Here is a 19,750-nt window from a genome sequence, read left to right as displayed (position 1 = left end):
GGAGTAGTGCACTGATGACAGCTTCTGGCACAGGTCGTTGGGGAGCTGACAACAAAAGACACTCTGCTGTATCTGATAGTTGCAAACAGTGAAGAACTGTTTGGATGTGAAGGTCAGTGGCAGCCTTGGCTGCAGTGACCGTGAGGTGATGGAGTTCAGGATCCTGTGAGGAGGGAACAAGGCAAAAAGCAGGATCATACAGAGGAGCAGGCTTTGACGTGTCCAGGGACCTGCTTGGAAGAATCCTCTGGGATATGGTGCAAGGGAGAGAGGAAGGGTCCAGGGGAGCTGGCTGGTTTTTAAGGGTTGTCTCTTCCAGACTGAAGCATGGTCCATCCTGATGTGCAGGAAGGCAAGCAAAGGTGGCAGGAGGCCTGTGTGGAAGAGCAAGGAGCTCCTAACTAAACTCAAAACACAAAAAGGAAGTGTGCAAGAGGTGGAAGCAGGGACAGATGACTTGGGAGAAATACAGAGCCACTCTCTGAAGTTTCAGCGATGGGGTTAGGAGAGCTGAAGGCAGCCAGGAGTTGAATCTGGTGAGGGATGTGAAGAGCAACAAGAATGGCTTCTTCAAAGGGAAGACTATGGAAAATGGGCCTGCTGATGAATGGGGCAGGAGATCTGGTGAAAAAGATTAGATATTCAATGTCATCTTTGCCTCAGTCTTTAGTGGCAAGACATGTCTTAAGGAGTCCCAAGTCCTTGAGACAAGAGAGAAAGTCTGGAGCAAGGAAGACTTCTTGGTAGAGGAGGATCAGGCTAGGGAATGTTTAAATGAACTGGCCGTACACAAATCCATGGGACCCGATGGGAGACCCTGGCAAGTGCTGAGGGCGCTGGCCAATGTCATTGTGAGGCCATTGATGATCAGGAGAGGTTCCTGAGGACTGGAAGAGAGCACATGTCACTCCTCCCTTCAGGAAGGGCAAAAAGGTTGTTCCAGGGAACTACAGACCATTCATTTCAAGTTGAATGAGGGACAGTAGCAGATGTTGTTTTTCTTGACTGTAGTGAGTCTTTCGGTGCAGTCTCCCACAGCATCCTTACTGACAGGCTGATGAAGTACAAGCTAGGTAAGTGGACAGTGAGATTGAAAATGGCCTGAACTGCCAGGTTCAAAAGGTTGTGGTTAGTGGCACGAAGTCCAGCTGGAAGCCAGTCACTAGGGGTCTAGCACAGGGTTTGGTACTGAGGCCAGTACTTTTTACGTTTTCTTTAAGGAGATGGGTGATGGGACAGAGGGTACCTTCAGTAAATGTGCAGAAGATAACGAAACAGGAATGGTTGATACATCATCCTGGGCAACCTGCTTTAGCTGACCCTACTTGAGCAGGACAGTTGGACTAGACAATTTCCAGAGGTCCCTTCCCTCGTCAATGATTCTATGATTCTGTCTGTCCATTGCTCTTCAACTCTATGGACTCCGGTTGTTTTTGCTGGGCTGGCACTGTAGCAGTCAGATAAGGCAAATGTGTACCACAGAATCTCAGCGTGGAAGTTTTATGCGTAAGTAGAAATAGTATAGGCTGTACCATGGCTCTCCTTACCCAAGAGGCAGAAAATGTAATTATTAACAAGCTTCCCCTATTATCTCCTTTGTCAAATAGACACATCCCTGCAACAGTCCCTCTTATGACAAAGTTTTTAGAAGTATAAACTGGCTGTTACTTGTAGTAACTAAACAAGACTACACAAGGGAACAGTCCTTGGTTGAGTGTTGAGGTTAAATGTTCAGAGTGATGCTCTTCTATAATGCTGATTGGTCAGCCTCATCGTCCTTGAAGCACCAAAGAGAAATCTGAAATCTCAGATTGTACTTTTCTGTTTGAGGGAAGAGGGACCTTCCCTTAATAGAAATAGTTGTTTAAAATGAGCGTGCAGTGGCACAGGATATGTTTGACAACCTTAATCAGAGTCTCAGAAGTTTATGCCAAAAACAACTAGGGCAGAGCTACGGGAGAAGTTGTCTTGCCCACATCGCTGCATTCATGGGTGCATCAAAGAGAGAAACTTTTGTGAGTAGCTGCCTGTGAGCCAGAAACAACTTCTTGTTCCCTAAACAAAAAGTAAGCCTGAGGAAGTTGCCTGGCTTTCAGGGTATTGCTACAAATGAGAACGGATGTATAATTGTTAGGTAACTGCAGGTATGCTGTTCTCCTTCTCCCAGATAGTAGTTTTGAATCTGAACTGTGTAATGACTAAAATTTAGCTACCTTTTCAAGTAGGGAACTGTTGCTTTTTTTAATAGAAACAACATTTAAAAAGTTAAGGACATAAGGGAAAATAAATTGTCTGTTCATCAGCATTAACATGATGTAAACAGGCTAGTCAGTATTTATTAAAAAAAGGGAGGGGAGAGGAAAAGCTTTCCAAATGCTTTTATGCATTCCAATAATTGTAGCATCTATCTGGGTTCCTTTTGAAAGCGTTTCCCGGAGTGTTTGCCCGGCTCTCTGGTGGGACACCTCTACTTCACACATAGTAGCTGTGTCAGTGAGAACTTCATGAGCTGAGAGTATTGGTGTCCTGGATTGGGCTGCCCAGAACACTAGCTAAATCAAACCGTAGCAGTGTGAGATTTCTATAGTTATGCAAATGTAAACTAAAGACTGTACTAAATAAGGAAAATATATGTCATTTACCTGTTTACAAAACCTGTAATGTTGAAAATAGTATCAGTAGCATCTAAATATTTTTTTGAGACTTTCGGTTGTTAGACACTTTCACTGAATTCTTACCAGTCTTTTAAAAAATCTGACTGTTGGTCCCTGTACTTTGGATACCTTTTTTATTTTTTATTTTTTTTTCTTAAAAGATGGATGAGTGTATTGCCCTGCCTTCTGACTTAAATACTAGATAAACTTGTGCAGAGGCACTGTGAGTAGATGGAAGAGGAAAAACCCAGGTGAAAATTTTTTTATAACGATGGTGTCACATTGCAACTTACTATGGTGGGTTGACCCTGGCTGCAGGCCAGGTGCCCACCAGAGCTGCTCTATCACTCCCTCTCCTTAACTAGACAGGGGAGAAAAAGTATAACGAAAAGCCTATGGGTCGAGATAAGGACAGGGAGAGATCACTCACTTATTATTGTCATGAGCAAAACAGACTGAACTTAGAGAATAATTCATCTAATTTATTATCGAGCAAAACAGAGTAGAGCAATGAGAAATAAAATCAAATCCTCATATCTTCTCGGGCTCAACTTCACTCCTGGCTTCAACCTCCGCCCACCCCTCAGCGGCACAGGGGGACGGGGAATGGGGGTTATGGTCAGTTGGTCACATGTTGTTTCTGCTGCTCCTTCATCCTCAGTGGGACGACTCACCTCTCACAGGTGACGGTCCTTCACAAACTTCTCCAACGTGGATCCATCCCATGGGCTACAGTCCTTCATGAACTGCTCCAGCATGGTCTCTCCCACACGGTGCAGACCTTCAGGACCAGACTGTTGCAGCATGGGTCCCCCACGAGGTCACAAGTCCTGCCAGCAAACCTGCTCTGGCATGGGTTCCTCTCTCCACGGGGCCACAGGTCCTGCCAGGAACTTGCTCCAGCATGGATTTCCCACGGGGTCACAGCCTCCTTCAGGTGCCTCCACTTGCTCTGGCGTGGGGTCCTCCATGGGCTGCAGGTGGAATCTCTACACTCCCTCATCCTTCCTCCATGGGCTGCATGGGGACAACCTGCCTCATGGTCTTCTCCAGGGGCTGCAGGGGAATCTCTGCTACAGTGCCTGGAGCACCTCCTCCCCCTCCTTCTGCACTGACCTTGGTGTCTGCAGAGTTTCTTACATCTTCTCACTCCTCTCTCTGGCTGCAAAAGCTCCCCTAGGTTGTTTTTTTTCCCTTCTTAAATATGTTATCACAGAGGTGCTGATTGGCTTGGCCTTGGCCAGTGGCAGGTCCATCTTGGAGCCGGCTGGCATTGGCTCTATCAGACACAGGGGAAGCTTCTGGGAGCTCCTCGCAGAAGCCATCCCTGTAGACCCCCCTCCCGCTACCAAAACCTTGCCATGCAAACCCAATATGCTTACTGTGGCACCTGTGTGTATCCAGTAGCAGATCAGCGCTCCAGCTGTTGTTAAAATCCAACACCCAGCTTTGTATTGCTTCTGAACCTAAGCAAGTGAATGAAATGTTTACAGCGAATCTCCTCTGTCAGTGTCTCATTGCAGCATTCAAATGGCATTGTGTTGAGCAAGGTGTAGTGATATTCTGATGTTCAGGGAGGCACAGGAAAAATGAAGGGCTGAGTTATGAAATTTTTGCTAGGACTGTGAATTTGTTGTATACAGGCAAGCAGCTGTTACAGTGATGTTGGAAGACCAGCAAAATGTGAGTTAAGTGTGAATAGGTAGATGAAGTCTCTGCAGTTTGTTGAGGAAGAGTGGTCATTTCAGTCTTTGTTAATGTGAATATCAAAGCAGATTTATAGTACTTAATGGAATAGCTGTTCATACAGGCTCTTTACTTCACTGTTACTGTGGTAAGTATACTACTAACACTGGTAGAGCGCAAAGATCAAACTAGAAAGATAAGGAACATAAGTGTGTATAATGCTAAATGACAAGCACCTGTACTAATTCATAACTGATTTTCATGTTTAATGTAAATTTTCATTTTAATGTATTGCAGCAACTTCTTCAGTTTGTGCTGGAGTTTTGGAAAAAGTGTCTTACTGAAGAGAATAAATCCAACTTGCTGTAGGATTTGTGATCTGTATTGTAAATGCATCGTGTTTTGTATATACTGTTGAGAATTAATGTAATCTTATGTTGTGTTTTGAATGCAGCATGGAAAACTGTTAAAAGCATGGTGGGGAATATTTATTTATGTATGCCACTATTTCAGTTCATTGTGTTAGTTAACTGTAACATCAAAACAGCTAACGGTATGGTTGAAATGTTTTCTACCTTACTTGTAGGGATCAGATGATTGCCTTGTAAAAATCTGGGCAACAGATGATGGAAGGTTGTTGGCTACCCTGAGAGGGCATGCAGCTGAAATATCTGATATGGCAGTGAACTATGAAAACACCATGATAGCTGCTGGAAGCTGTGATAAAATGATCAGAGTTTGGTGCCTTCGAACTTGTGCACCCTTAGCAGTTCTGCAGGGCCACAGTGCATCTATAACATCATTGCAGGTAGGTTTTTGCTTCGCGAACTCACCTGCGCAATAAAATGCATCATTTTTTACTGAAAAAGGAACCACCCGAGAATGTTCTGTGTAATAAAAATGCGTGCCTGGCAACTAAGTCATGAAGCGAGAAGGAATTTTCATGGTACATGTTGTGAAATAACACATGTTTATTGTCAAAATGCCTGACCCTTGAAAAATGCCAGACATAATCCTTGTTCAAAAAAATTGCATGACGTGTGTGGGCAGTTCTGTTTTAAAGTATCATTCCTTTGCAGGCTGTGATTCTGAGCCCAGGTACGTTGAGTAGGAACTACAGTCACTGCTGAATACTTTGGTTTGTTTCTGGTTTAGAGTTGCACGCTGTTGCACAACTTGGGTTGTGGGGAGGAAGAACCTAGAGTGCCTTGGCAAGTAACCCAGAAGGGTTGTTCTGAAGGAAGAGAGTGACTGTGAGCAGCATTGTGTTCTTTTGGTGTTCATTGCAATTTATTTTCCTTTGGGTGTTTTTTTTTTTTTTTTAATGAGAAGTGAATGACTTGAGGAACTTCTTAGCATATCTGGAACAGATTAACAGGACACCTTTTCTTTTTTCTTCCCCTTTTCCCCCCCCCCAGTTCTCTCCACTGTGCAGTGGCTCAAAGAGATACTTATCTTCAACCGGGGCAGATGGAACAATATGCTTTTGGCTGTGGGATGCTGGCACCCTTAAAATAAAGTTAGTTGCTATTTTATTTGTTGCTATTTCTTTTTCTGTAATTAAGAATGATGTACAAATGTTGGAGAAAAATTTGACTAAAACAAAACTTGTCACCAGCTGGTTCACTGTGTGATTGTTGAGTATGATCCATTTATGATGTAGTTCTAGCTTGCTTATCTTTTAAGGACTAAGTTGATAATACAACATTTTGTGGAGTGAAGCAAGTAACTGTATACCCAGTTTTGCTGTATCTCTGTTAATTTAGTGAAAAAAGTCTAATGTTCTGCTTTTTTTGGTACTATGATGTCAAAGTTGGCACTTTTTGGTTCTGTTTTCATCTCTTGATCCCAAATGAAATGAAAATTATGTTGATAAAATGATTGCAATTTAGACTTGAAAACCCATTGTTCTTTAGGAAATGGGAATGTCCTAGTATAAATTAGGATAGGGTATGGGGTATTTTTTAATGTTTGTTCCTTCCTTATCTTCAATACCTTTTCATAGTTGCTCTTTACTGTAGCATGGCAGAAGTCAGAATTCTTGGGCAGCTGTGTATTGGTGGCTGAAGTTGAGCCTGAAGTTTCTACCTTCAAAGTATAAGATATTAAATATGTTGTCAGGACCCTCAAATATAGTTTCTTTTAAAATTAACTTTCAAATGCTCTTTGCTCCTTCTTTTCATTTATCACAAAACACGTGTAGCTTAAAATTGGAAATAGTTGTTTTAGTAATCATTAGTGATTTAGCTTTGGGGACGGGATGTGTTATGGGTATCTTCTGGCAGGTAGGCTCCATTTTCTTGTAGTTTTGGTAACTGCTGTTAGAATCTCTTTTTTGCAGTGTGCCATGGTTATGCAGGGCTTGTAGGTGTGTTTGCCTAAGTACTTCTCTAGTTGTCTGGACCTTAACTATTTTGATGTTCTCTGTGCGTTTTGGCTCTTTTTTGATATTGTAGATGAGCTGCTTCTCAGGCTGATAATCCTCTGCTGACTGGTGCATGCTGTAATCAAAGTATGACATACTTTGAGGAGAGAAGGAGATGGCTTACATGCTTATTTTTAACCTGTGAAGGAGAGGACTTGCCACCACATTATTTGTCTCAAGGTCTCTTAAGTCTGAGCTCTTGTTGACAAGATGAAATCTTAATCTGCCTGATTTGTAAACCTTTTGAGCCCACGTGTTTCTCTCTTTTACTTTTTTCCTTTCTTTCTTCTTTTTCCTTTTCCCAAGTAAAGTTTGAGTCTATGGAATTGAATTCTGAAACGAATTCTGACATTAGAGAATAGCAGAATCCATGAGACTTAAGTGGGTTATACTATATGAACTGGAGGATGAATGTTTAGAAATCATGAATGTTTGGATGAATCATGGAGTTGGATAGGATTTGTCTCAAGGTAAAACTTACAGAGTGAGAAAGCTGGCATCAGTTACAGTAGGTGGTTCTCAACTAATTCCATTCCATGGTGATATGTAAGTGTAGAATAAAAGTTTTCAGTGAGATGCACTCAGCAAATATTAGAAGTATAAAAGATTTTTGAGTAAGGCTTTCATGCGTAAGTAATCGCAGCAGATGTGATCACACAGCGGCATTGAGAAAACAGATTAGTTCAGCTGTCTCATGCAGCACAGCAAGGATGTGGTCTGGTAACCCAAGTCATGCCAGTGATTCATGTTGCTTAACATCAGAGTGCAGAGTAAATTCTGAGACTGGAATTTGTACCACCCTTACCTTCTGTTCTGGAAGTATTTTATACATTGTGTTTGAGAAGACAGAGGAACCCTTTAAGCTGCATTTCTTTAGTCAGGAAAAAGATGAATTTGTGAAGATGAGACGTGTACAGTCATGAGTGTCTTCAGGAGGACATATAATGAGTAATTGCTTGTTGGCCCTTATCATACTAGAGGGTATCAAGTAAAAGTAGCCAATTCCAAATTGGAAGGAAATGGTTCTTTACAAAACAGGCAGTTAGGTTATGAAACTCCTTGCCACAGGGTATTACACATTATATGAAGATATTAAAAGGCATCACTGTGTGCTTTTTCTGCTCTTACACATCCAGTTTTGGCTACTTTGGAGGCAGGATACTGGTCTTAGATCTTTGTTTGAACTTAGTAGAGCTGTATTTGAAGTAGTTGATGCTTTTTGATCCAAGCTAAAACTTGATAAAAATATGGTAAAGTCTAAGTAAGAAACAGATATGTCTTTTGGGACTGGAACTTAATTGAGCTCTTCCTGAATTGAACAGTGTGCTAGTTCAGAGGAATTTGTTATTTACAGGAAGTTTTGCTTAATGTACTAAACTGTAAACTTTTCTAACTGTGGTTGTCATGCTTATTCCAGTAAACCAAAATAAATGATACTGGGGGAACTAAGTCCAGTGTCATTTTCCACAAGGAGTCTGCATTGTATGGACAGTGCATTTCAGTAATGGGTGTACATTGTCATAACAGTTTTTGATGAGATGTTTGCACTTCCTTACACCTTTTGATCTGGATCTGCTTCCAGAACTGCAGAAACATGACAGGTTCCCTCCACGTCCGTTCAGTAATGTGCTGGGCAAAAACAAGTACCAGCAATATAAAAGCGTCAAAGGAAAGAAAGTTTCCTTTTAATTTTTTCATAAGGCCCTTTATGAGGTTGTTTTTTAAAAAACATGATATGTAGGCCATCTGGAAGGGGTGGGAAGTTTGTCCTTCCTTTTATTGCTATAGTAAAAAATACAGGTTTGCTTCTGTTCAGTATCTCTAAAAAGGAGGAAAGCTGGCAGACAATATAAGATCTCTTACCACAGTGATTCAGGCTCTGAGCTTGCTGCCCTGTATCTCGGTTCCAGCACCACTCCTACCCCAGGAAGGAGAAATGGGAGTTTTCAAGCAAGACTAAAAGATCTGAGTAGTGCAGCTGAAGGGTGCTGTCACATGCTTAAATCAGAACTTGATTTCATGCTCCTCCTGAGCTTGGCTGCAGCCTGTCCTTCAAGAATACAGTTGCTGTCAGCGATGAAAGTGTGTTACTAAATTGTCCAATACTTTAAATGGGGACTGGTGGTGAAGTCTTGAAATTTCAGCTGCTTAAAAAAAATGAATATATGTGTGTGTATACATATGTACACCCCACCTCCTGCTTTTTATACTCAGCACTACTTGAATCATCTGGCAGTGAGTTAAGATTATGAGCTGTTGAGCTGCCTCATGATGGTGTGGTTGATTGTAGTTTCAAGATGATTGGCAGTGCCAGGAGTACATTGCTGAACTTTTTCATGAAATATGGGTAAGGCAGTATTTGGATACACTACTGTGTTCAGTGTGCTCTCAAATTAAAAATAATCAGTTTTGTTCTTAACAACACTGAAAACTGTTTCAGGGGAACCCAGCTTGGATGGTTAAGTCTACTGGATCAACTCCCTGTCTTTAACTGAAAACTGGATTTAGTCCCTCCTGGGAAGAACTCCCTCTGAAGTGAATCTTTCTCTATCAGCTTCTTCAGGAGATGAGGAGACTCAAAAATGTTCTTTATTCCCCACTTATAAGATCAAAACATTATGGAGCAATTATTTATGTCAACAGATCATGAAAAATTGGAAAACTCACTACCCTGAAAATGATAGTGTTTGCCATTAAAATGAACTTTGACATCCTTTAAGCCTTCTAATATCTAGTGCCCTATTCCAGTTCTGTTTTCTTTCTGGGTTTTTTTGGGTTTTGTTTGTTTTTCTCTGCAAATGTTTATTTTGTTTCATTTTTAGATCTCAAAAATCCTTGTATTCAGCTTTGCTGGCAGCTCTGCTGCAGTATTAATAGTACCTCTGAAATCAGAGACTTCCCATGTTGGTCTCCCAATTTTTTTATAACCTCGTTAATTGAGGCATGTTCAGTATCTGGGTCACACATATGGCCCAGACAGAAGATGCTTGGTGACAGAGCTCTGTTCTGATAAACTGTAAAAGGACAGATTACAGTAGATATGGTGCCATAAGATGAAACACAGACATTGGCACAGCTGACCACAGAATTCTCATGTAGTTCAAAGTAGAGTGATCAGCCTTGTAGAGGAATGGTAAGGTCGATGGTTGCTGCAGGTAAGGAAGTCAAGGAACGTGGCCCAAACAAGATGGGGAAAACAATTAAAAATTTAGGCAATCAAGACTTTGCCCATATTTAGTCTCCTCTTGGTATTCTGGATGGTGATAGAAAACACAAGTAGGATCCTGTATCAGTTGACAGTAAGGAGAAGAGAGAAAATCAGCCTCGTGTCATCAGAAATTGAGGGATAATCTGCTTCAAGTTTAAGGAAGAATTATTACAATTGGTCAGTGCATCAAAGTTGAATTAGTCGCACTGCAAAATACTTGCATATGTCTCTGAGAAAAATGCTGAGTTTTCTTTTTATTCTTCTGCCACCTGTTTGGATCACAAGTTTCCAGTGTTAGTCTGTTACTGGCAGACCATATGAATAAGGCAGCAGAACCGTCTCACCGTCTCTTGGGTGGAGGAGCTTACTATGCTGCTTTTCTTTTCTATTTTTTTTTTCCCCTGTAATTTTAAAAAGAGGAAAAAAACTTAGGAAAAACACATGCTGATGATTTTGACGTTCCTGTTTTGGACAAGATTTTGATTTCTCAGTTGTCATCAGTGTGATGTGATATTTCCCATCTGCTTTCTCAAGCAGAAGACGCTTGGTGTTAACGGAGCTGGTCGTATATCAGAATTCAGATGTGCTGAACCTTGTTCATTAGCTTGTGGACAAAGACTTAATTTGGAGAGGTTATATCCCACATCTGTTTTCTGGGAAGTTTTGCTTGAGCCTCTACATGTCAAGAGTGAGGTTAGTCTGCAGGGCTTGGATTAGGTAACTATTCCTGCACTATTGCTGGATTTTAAAGATGAACTTGAGGCGTTTATATGGGAGAGTGTGTCCTTTAGTTGAGGCACATAAACCAAATTGCATCTTTGTCTGGTGCTTTCAGTGCAGGTTGTTTTTTAACTGCAGCCCTTTTCATTTCTGAATTCGTGTTGAACTTAATACAGGTCTCCTCTAGGAGGAGAATGGTTTACTGGACTTCTCTATGAAATGTTTGCGAAGGTATCTTAGTGCCTTCCAGCCACTTAATAGCTGGCTTGAGAATGTTTTTAAAGTGAAACAATTAGCTTGTTTTCTGTATGTTGCAAGAAATTATGCTTTTGCCCCCTGTCCTTGCTTCCCCAAAATACTGATTGTCTGGCTCGTTTTGCAAAGAACGCAGTCTGCTCTATTGTAAAAGAATGCCATAATCTTTTGTCTCCTAATGCCTAAAATAACACATATTAGACAGACCTAAGTTGGAGAATTTAACTTGGTTATCCAAACTAGAACGTAAGTGCATACTTGCTCTATTTTGCAGCTGTCTTAACTCCAAAGGCAGAGTTCAAAAACCACAGTGGAAGAAAACAGCAGTCTATTTATCTATATACACTTGCTCCAAATTATGTAAGCTGCATATTGAATCATCTGATAGTTCTTTTTATGTTAATATCTCAGTTAAGAAGGGTTTCTGCTGTTCTGTAGAATAGATCTTTGTCTTGTTGAGTGTATCTCACTGTGAAGTTTCCTTGTCATGAGTCTGCCTTAAAACTCCTAGAGCAAAGTTCACAGAGACAGCCTATACTGAGTGGACAGTGTGGAGAAAGATTTCTTAACTGGTATTCCTGGTGTTTATTACTTTGTTTTATGCATAGGTAACACTAAGGTTTAATGCTTACTTCTTTCTTTGAGATGGCAATAGCCGATTAGTGGAGAAAGATCTCTTATGCATCTGCCTTCAGCTGAAATTAATTATATGGACCATTTTGCTTTTAAAAGAGAAAATTTTGGATAGGTTATGAATATGCATTCTTTTATGTTAAATCTTTTAGTGATGACACTTGTGGGTGTAATGCTGCTGTTCTCTAGTAAGTTTATTCTTTGAGTGAAGATTGCAGATGGCATACTATGCAAGACCACCTACTGATTTGAGGTTGCTACAGTGCATGAGCAGAATTGAAGTAATGATCGAAGAACCAGATCTGATTTGGTTTGGTTTTATACACTCTTAAAGTGCCAAATCCATTGAAGCTTTAATTCCGCTTGCACATCAGATTCTGAAATGCCTAAAAGAAAGCACAGACCATGAAGTAAAATTCCTTACAAACTTCCAGCCGTTGTCCTGATATTCTTTGAGCATTATTTGAAACTAGCCCACAAAGAATATGTCCTGAAGAAAATGGTATATTCTAATACTGTGAAAAACTCTGAATTTATTTAAATTTCTTTTGTATTCTTTTCCATAAAGAGTGCAAGGCTCTGTGTCTCGCTTGTAAAAGCAGCTGTGTGCTGCAGGAGAAAGCCAGAATTCCAGTACACCCAGTGGTTTAAAACTGAACATGGTGGGCAAGTGGCTCTAGTGTCTTCTGTTCTGCTTTGCCAGTGACTTAAGGAGAGTGTTTTGTGTAGCAATATTAGAGGGGAACGGGATTTAAGTTGTGATACAGCTCTCCTTGCTACATGGATTACTTAGTCCATCTGGATGTCTTAGTTTCCTAAAGATCAGATCATGAAGCATAGTCACACAAAATTGTTTATAGATGGGCAGCCATCTGTTCCTTCACATTTAATTTTGTTCTTCTGTGCTTTATTTCTAAGATACTTATTTTTTTAAGCCCTATTAGGAAATTATTTAACTGGTTTTCTTTTTATTTGTAGTCCAAGGCCAACAAAGTTTACAGAACGCCCTCGACCTGGAGTCCAAATGATCTGTTCTTCTTTTAGTGCTGGTAAAAGACTTCCCCTCCCTCCCCCCCATATCAATATAAGAAGTTATTTGGAAACTAAAATGAATACAGTTACTGTAGCATATTTCTTGTTAATAAGATGGAATTCAGTTAAAGTAGCTATTAAAAAACCCAAAATATTTAAAATAGAAATTCAGAATCAATGCTTTAACTTCTGGTGTTACAGCAATTCTTGAAAATAGTTAAATATAAAATGTTGAAAGTAAGTCTCTTAGGACTCTTAAGTTTTGGTTTTTTTAAATGCAACGTATACCTTTTTCTCAGAGTGATTCTGAGAGTTGGCTTTATCTGAGATGGAGTTTGTAGGGACTGGGACAAGAAGGTGTTGATTACCAGGTTCTCGCGGTCTGAATTTCATTGATTCCAGAGTTGGCAGTTGAAGAATGCAACCTAAATAATTGGATAAAATATCAAAATGACAGAAACTTATTTTCAGAAAGTGTATTGGAGCTCCAGTTCCATTCAGTTTTTAAGATCGAGGCTTCTAAGGGCTTAGTTGCAAACAAATTACTGTAGTTAGCTAATCTTTCAGATATGTTTGCAGATGTATATTTATCTCACAGCAAATATGAGGTAATTCAACTCCAGTTAAACTTTTGAGTTTCTAAATCTAATTTTTGCTTAAAAGTCAGTTACAAACATAGCTGAAATGATACAGCTGTGAATTTAAGGGAATAAATTTAAGTATTTGATGTTACAGCCATTTGAAAATGCTATAATAACATTAGATTGCCCTTTTTTCTTAAAACTTATCTGTTTGTTTTTCTCAGGTGGAATGTTTTTGGCCACTGGGAGTACAGATCACATCATTAGGGTTTATTTCTTTGGATCAGGTCAGCCAGAGAAGATATCAGAGTTGGAGTTTCATACTGTAAATACTTTTTAAAAATTACATATATATTTGATTAAAACAATAATTTGGATAAATTTGGATAATTTGGACTAATACTTGATTTTTTTCTTTTTATACTCTTTTTTATATAGGACAAAGTTGACAGCATTCAGTTTTCTAATAGTAGTAGCAGGTAAGCACACAATTTATTCAGAGCTAGTTTTTGAACCTTGTGGGCATTCGTAAAGACCAGTTTCCAGAAATAATTAAAAAAAAAACTTTCTATTTTGAGATTCATCTAGTAAAATCATCTATAACCATTGGATGCTCACTGGTTTGTTTTAATAATCCTTGTCCTTCAGTTTTATGGTTGTTTTCATTGTAATGAATGATGAAAGTATTTTGAATTTGCCAGAATTAAGGAGTATAAAAATACTTGAAATTTCTTTTTAAGAAATCTATGTGTATGTATATTCACATACAAAATACATGAATTTTTAGATATATTTAAATACTTAAACCTTTTTTTTCAGTTAAGTGACTTCTGGATACAGGAAAATACCAGATTAGATCTAATGTTTTGTTTAGCTAACCTGATGGTTTTTAATGTTTCACTTTAAGTTCTGGATGTTGAATGTGAAGGATGCTAAAGAAAACAGTTCAGTTTATTAGGGAGTTTTTGACACTTAATTTAATTGATGTTCTAATGGACACTTTTGTTATGGTACAAATAGTTGTAAACCAAGCTTCATTGTACTCCACCCACCTCTTTCTCTTCCTTCTACTGCTGCACCCCAAAAAGGGGGAAGAAAAAGGTGGGGGAGAAACTGAAGCTGGGAAACACTTCTTCAGATAAGTGTCATAATATTTACTCAACGTACAGTGCTAGGTTATTTGGAGTAGGTTTTGTTTGTTTTAAATCATGTCTGTTGTTCTGTTTGCAGGGCTCTCCTGGCCCTTCAGCTATTTTTACCCCTTAAATTTCTTCATTAGCTTTACCTGGTGTGATAGGGCCAGTTTCTTAGACTGCTCATTAGGTTATGGTGTCCCTGTGTCAGAGCAGTGTCATAACTCAGCAAGGCACACCAAGAAGGTCAAAGTACAGTTAGTTTGAAAGAGGCTCAGGTTAGGGAAGCAGGTTCCACCTTTTGCAGGCCTTTTTTACTGGTATGGGAAGTTTTTTCACCTCAAACCACTTGTACAGCATTCTGACACTGTTTGGACTTCCTACTTATAGCTTCCTTTTTTGAGTTCTAAAGTCTGGAACTTCAATTTACAAGTTTCTTTTCTATACAGATTTGTCTTTAATCTCTGAGTAACTTTTTTCCCCTTTTGTTAGATTTGTGAGTGGAAGCCGTGATGGAACAGCACGAATCTGGCAATTTAAGCGAAGGGAATGGAAAAGCATTTTGTTAGACATGGCTACTCGCCCAGCAGGGTAAGTGATGTAAAATGTTCTGCTATCAGACAGATACTTAAAGGCCATTGATATCATTTGCTGACTTTTTTTTTTTTTTTTTAAAAAAGGAAAAAAAGTAGGGGAGAGACCTTCTTAAATTATTCTTGCTTCAATGCACAATATGCTTGTCTAGCTCTTGAAGTCCAATGAAAACAGATAGTTAACTACATATTCAGCTGTGGAAACTAGCTTGTTCTCATAATAACTCCACTAGTATTTTGATTAGATTAAAAGATAAAAGATACTCAAAACCCAGTCAAATTTATGTGACTTTTTACATAGGTATTTATTTCTGAAGCAAGAAAACCAGGTCAGATCTGTTCTTGAGACTGCTTGCATTTTAGTAATGCTTAAAGATACTGTGGAATCTGCATGCCCAGAAAAGCATTGTTGGGTTCTTTCATACCACATGCCAGAGCAAATAAATCACTTGCTCTGTATCAGGTTCTAATTTGTTAAAACAACCTGAGAATTTACAAGGCTTTGTACGTATGGGAAACTTCTGTAAGCTAGAACAAGCAACAAAAGAGGCTTGAAGATGAAGAATGACTTAGTAGGAATTGTAGCCTGCACCTCCTTATTTTGGCATGCAGGAGATGTTTTCCAACTAACGTATAGAAAGATTTATAACAAATTTAAGGGGTAAACCTTTTTCCCCTTACTGATCATAGAGTGGATTGATATTTAATAGAAAAAAATTTAAAATGGTTTCAGGAGTAATCCTGTAGAAAGATGTCTGAAAGACCAAGAGAAGGATGGAAGAGAAGGCTAAATAAGCTATAATTTAGTTGCATGTTTAGATCAGAGAATATCTTGTCAGTTATGGGCAGATGCAACAAAACATGAATATAAAACTGTTGGACAAGAGTGTATAAAACACCGGTACTTTGAGAACAGACGGAGTTACTCTCTCTTGAAAATGCAGCCTTTAAAAATTCTTAGTTTTAACTGATTCTGGGAAAATTAGAAATGGATTCTTCTTCATTGTGATCACAAATGCTGAACTTCTTTGAGAAACTGAACTGCTCATTTCAGTAAAGCACTTTTAGCTGAATTCTGTTTTGTCCTTTTGACTAGAGGGATAAGTGCAGTTCCAAATTTGATCTTTTCTGCACAAGCACAATTTTATCAAAGAAAATGAAATTGCTGCACTGAAAGGAAAGAGTGAATTCAGCTTATAAAGCCTCCTGGGTTCTGCATTGAATCCAGAAAGGAATCTGGCTATAACTACATTTTCTATTATTGAGTTGTACAATATATACTATTGTGTAATGTATTGTAGTGCTTACTATATTGAAGAATCTGTATTTTATCTACCTACTTGGTGGTAACATGCTATTTTTGTATTTGGTTGACGTTTTCCCAGAAGTTAATGTGCTAGAGAATTCAGTGGTGATTCATCTTTAAATAATACTGACAAAAATGTAATTTTGGAGTATTCTGATAGATTATATCACAGGTGGCTAGTGTTTGGTTTTCATAGGGATGAAAAGAAAGTACGTGCAAGATTTGACAGGCTGAGAAAGTTGGGATTGTTCAGCCTGGAGAAAAGGCGGCTCTGGGGAGACCTAATTGCGGCTTTCCGGTACCTGAAGGGGCCTACAGGAAAGCTGGTGAGGGACTGTTTATCAGGGAGTGTAGTGACAGGACAAGGGGTAATGGGTTTAAGCCGAAGGAGGGTCGATTTAGATTAGATGTTAGAAAGAAATTCTTCCCTGTGAGGGTGGTGAGGCACTGGAACAGGTTGCCCAGAGAGGTTGTGGATGCCCCCTCCCTGGAAGTGTTTAAGGCCAGGTTGGATGGGGCTTTGGGCAACCTGGTCTAGTGGAGGGTGTCCCTGCCCGCAGCAGGGGGGTTGGAACTACAGATGATCTTTGAGGTCCCTTCCAACCCAAACCATTCTGTGATTCTATTCTATGATTAAGCACCATTATTACTTGATAGTAAAGTGATGTAAGGATGGTGGTATAGTACTAAATATAGCCTGCAAATTTAGCTCATTGAAAGGTATCAGAATACTTCTCTCCATAATTGTAACTACTTATTACAGATATTCTCCAGGATAAATCACTGTTCACTGGTTGACTAGTTTAGGTTTTAACTTTTTAAATGTCACAACAAATTAAATCAAATTTAATTGGGTTAGGCAGATCAACATATTCTTTAAGGTATTAAGAGGACCCTATAGTCATTGTTTAAGCATCTACAATTTTTTGTGGTTGTATGTGCTACATAATGGAAAACATCTTTCATTTCTCCAGTTTCTTGAAAAAGTAATGCTTCTATTCTTAATAATAAAGCAAAATACAGAAGTATTTTCCCTTGTTAGGGACATAAAAATGTTTTGGCAAACCAGGATTGCTTTGAAACTTTTTGCTCTTGTTTTAGACAAAGTTTACAAGGAGTTGAAGATAAAATCACAAAGCTGAAAGTGACCATGGTGGCATGGGACCGCCACGACAACTCTGTTATAACTGCAGTAAATAACATGACTCTGAAAGTTTGGAATTCTTTCACTGGCCAACTCATTCATATTCTCATGGTAAGGTGTTCGATCTTGATTTATCAATTCTGAATGCAAAAGTTACACATACATCATCAAAATTCTTCCTTACGTGTCTCAAACCAATGAATAAGTCTGAAAACTGCCTTAACAAATGTTTCCAGATAATTGAAGTGTAATAGATGTCTGTCAGCTGCTTATTAGAAAATAAAGCTTTAAAGTTGCAAATAACCATTGCTGTTCAAGATATCTGAAACTAATTTTGGACTTTTTTTTCCCCTAAAGTGCTGTGTTGAAGGAGAGAAGGAAACAGTTGTTTCTTTTTAACTTTATTTAATGTAACAAATGTTTTGAAATACTGTTAATGGCTAAATTTGTCCTGTTTAAACAGTGACACTTCTGCAACCTAATCATTCCATATAGTACCAAAAATAGTCTTATAGCTAGAATAAATCAAACAACATTTTTACTAATGTCAGGTACTTCTTTTAACTGAGAAACTAAGTAATTCTAGGTAACTAGATGCTCTGCTAGAGATGGAAATATTTAATGCAAAGTGAGATGTTGTTCTCTAACTCTTAGTTATATATTTGATTCTTTATGGATCTAAATTAAATTTTGAACTGCTACTCTGCCTAAACAATTTGTAATCTGTGGAGCATTAGACCAAAAATACTGAACATTGTGGACTCTTTTAAAATCATGGCAAAAGTATTGGGACATACTTGTTGTGAAGGTGACATATTTGACATGCTGCTTAGGAAGCTAAAATTGCAACTGTAAAGAGAAGAGTATAATACACTGCTTAAAAAAAAGAAAGAAATGTGTGGTCAAAGTAGTTGTTCTTTGCTGGATGCTTTCGTAGGTTAATGTTGCAGTTGCTAGTGTTACCATACTGAATTGCTGGGTAAGTATTTGAGACAATCCTTTTGTTCATCTTGCTGTATATTTAATTTCAGGGACATGAAGATGAAGTCTTTGTACTTGAACCTCATCCGTTTGATCCAAGAGTTCTCTTCTCTGCTGGACATGATGGAAATGTCATAGTTTGGGATTTGGCAAGAGGGGTCAAAATCCGGTCTTACTTCAACATGGTAATTATTGTCCTTTATGCAGATTTGCCAAAGCAACCTTTCTAAACTTTGTGCTTTTAGTACATTCTTATGTAGGCCATCTTGAAGCATGCATTTGTGTATAGAGCAAGATCCTGCATCCAGTGAAGTCAAGAGAAATTCCTATTCAGTTTAGTGGGGCAAAGATTAAATCTGTACAATGTAAAAAGTTGTTTCTTTGGCTCTATTTCATAATGTCATCTTTCTATATGCTTCATCCGCATGAAATTGGGGTGTTAGGTTACATTGTTAGAGATCATGCGTAAGAGACAGGGTGACAGAGACCCTCCTTTAGTGCTCTGTTTCCTGCCTGGGGAACCAAGGTGGAACTTGGTTTATTTTTGCATTACTAATTCTTAATCTGGCTAAAGCTCTTCAGGAGTCACCTGAACTCATACAATGTTGTTGTATGCTGCCTTGGCCCATTGGACTGAATACTGTCAGCCTTTCTGTGTAGAGCTCCTCCACATGCAGGTTTCAAATTTGGTCTGTTCTGCACTAAACTAATTCTTCTGGAAGATAAATGCAACAGGTATTTCCATCTGTGTCTTGATATTAAGTGGGTCTTTGTACATATCTTTTTCCTCAAAAAGGTAATGACGTGTGGTGCAATTCAGACTTTGTCTCCTGGAGAAAATTATAAAAGTCTTTGTAAAATATGGAGAATCATTGAGAATGCTGAGAATAGGCAAATGGGCTTCATCCAGCCTTCAGCCAGAGTGGAATGGTAGTCTTGGAGTACAGCATAAAGAAGATCATTTAAAGAAGAGAACTGCCATAGATGTACTCACCAAAAAAAAAAAAAGGGGGGGGGGGGGCATTTAGAAATGAAGTCAGGCCAGGAAGGTCACTCTGAACCTAAAGGAAGATTTTGAGATGTACTGTGTACAGTACATTTCATAAAGTCTCTGAGGAAATTCTGCCAAGCTTAATGGGAGAGGGAGCAGCCTAGACTCCTTGAGTACTGACCTAGGTTCAGCATTGTTCCCTCTGCAGTGATTTCTGTAACTGGGCTTACGAAGGATCCGAGACAGTTGTCTTGGAGCTACGAGTACAGATCTTCGTTACTCAGTGCCATTAACTGTTACCAGTTAAGGCGCGTGTTCTCATTGCATGGTTAGGTTGCCTTTCTGCTACTACTTATGATGGATATGTGATAGTTTTCATGGAATTTAAGCCTCAGAAGAGGCTGAGCT

At 39.0% G+C, this 19,750-nt stretch overlaps 1 protein-coding gene across 2 annotated transcripts in view; it reads left to right on the top strand.

Moving 5' to 3' along the window:
• The window catches only part of PHIP (pleckstrin homology domain interacting protein), a 121,552-nt gene that overhangs the window by 31,183 nt on the left and 70,619 nt on the right, over positions 1 to 19,750 (top strand). For both annotated transcript variants that reach the window (XM_054819393.1, XM_054819392.1), the window contains exons 8-15: positions 4,927 to 5,148; positions 5,759 to 5,859; positions 12,560 to 12,630; positions 13,419 to 13,519; positions 13,633 to 13,673; positions 14,820 to 14,918; positions 17,328 to 17,481; positions 18,402 to 18,536. In XM_054819393.1, the coding sequence (XP_054675368.1) occupies positions 4,927 to 5,148; positions 5,759 to 5,859; positions 12,560 to 12,630; positions 13,419 to 13,519; positions 13,633 to 13,673; positions 14,820 to 14,918; positions 17,328 to 17,481; positions 18,402 to 18,536 (924 nt within the window). The remainder of the gene's footprint in view (positions 1 to 4,926; positions 5,149 to 5,758; positions 5,860 to 12,559; positions 12,631 to 13,418; positions 13,520 to 13,632; positions 13,674 to 14,819; positions 14,919 to 17,327; positions 17,482 to 18,401; positions 18,537 to 19,750) is intronic.

The sequence above is a fragment of the Grus americana genome, chromosome 3 (assembly GCF_028858705.1).
Source record: "Grus americana isolate bGruAme1 chromosome 3, bGruAme1.mat, whole genome shotgun sequence".
Lineage (NCBI taxonomy): Eukaryota > Metazoa > Chordata > Aves > Gruiformes > Gruidae > Grus > Grus americana.
The sequence above is the reverse complement of the archived record's forward strand: the minus strand, read 5'-3'. Positions and strand labels throughout refer to the sequence as shown.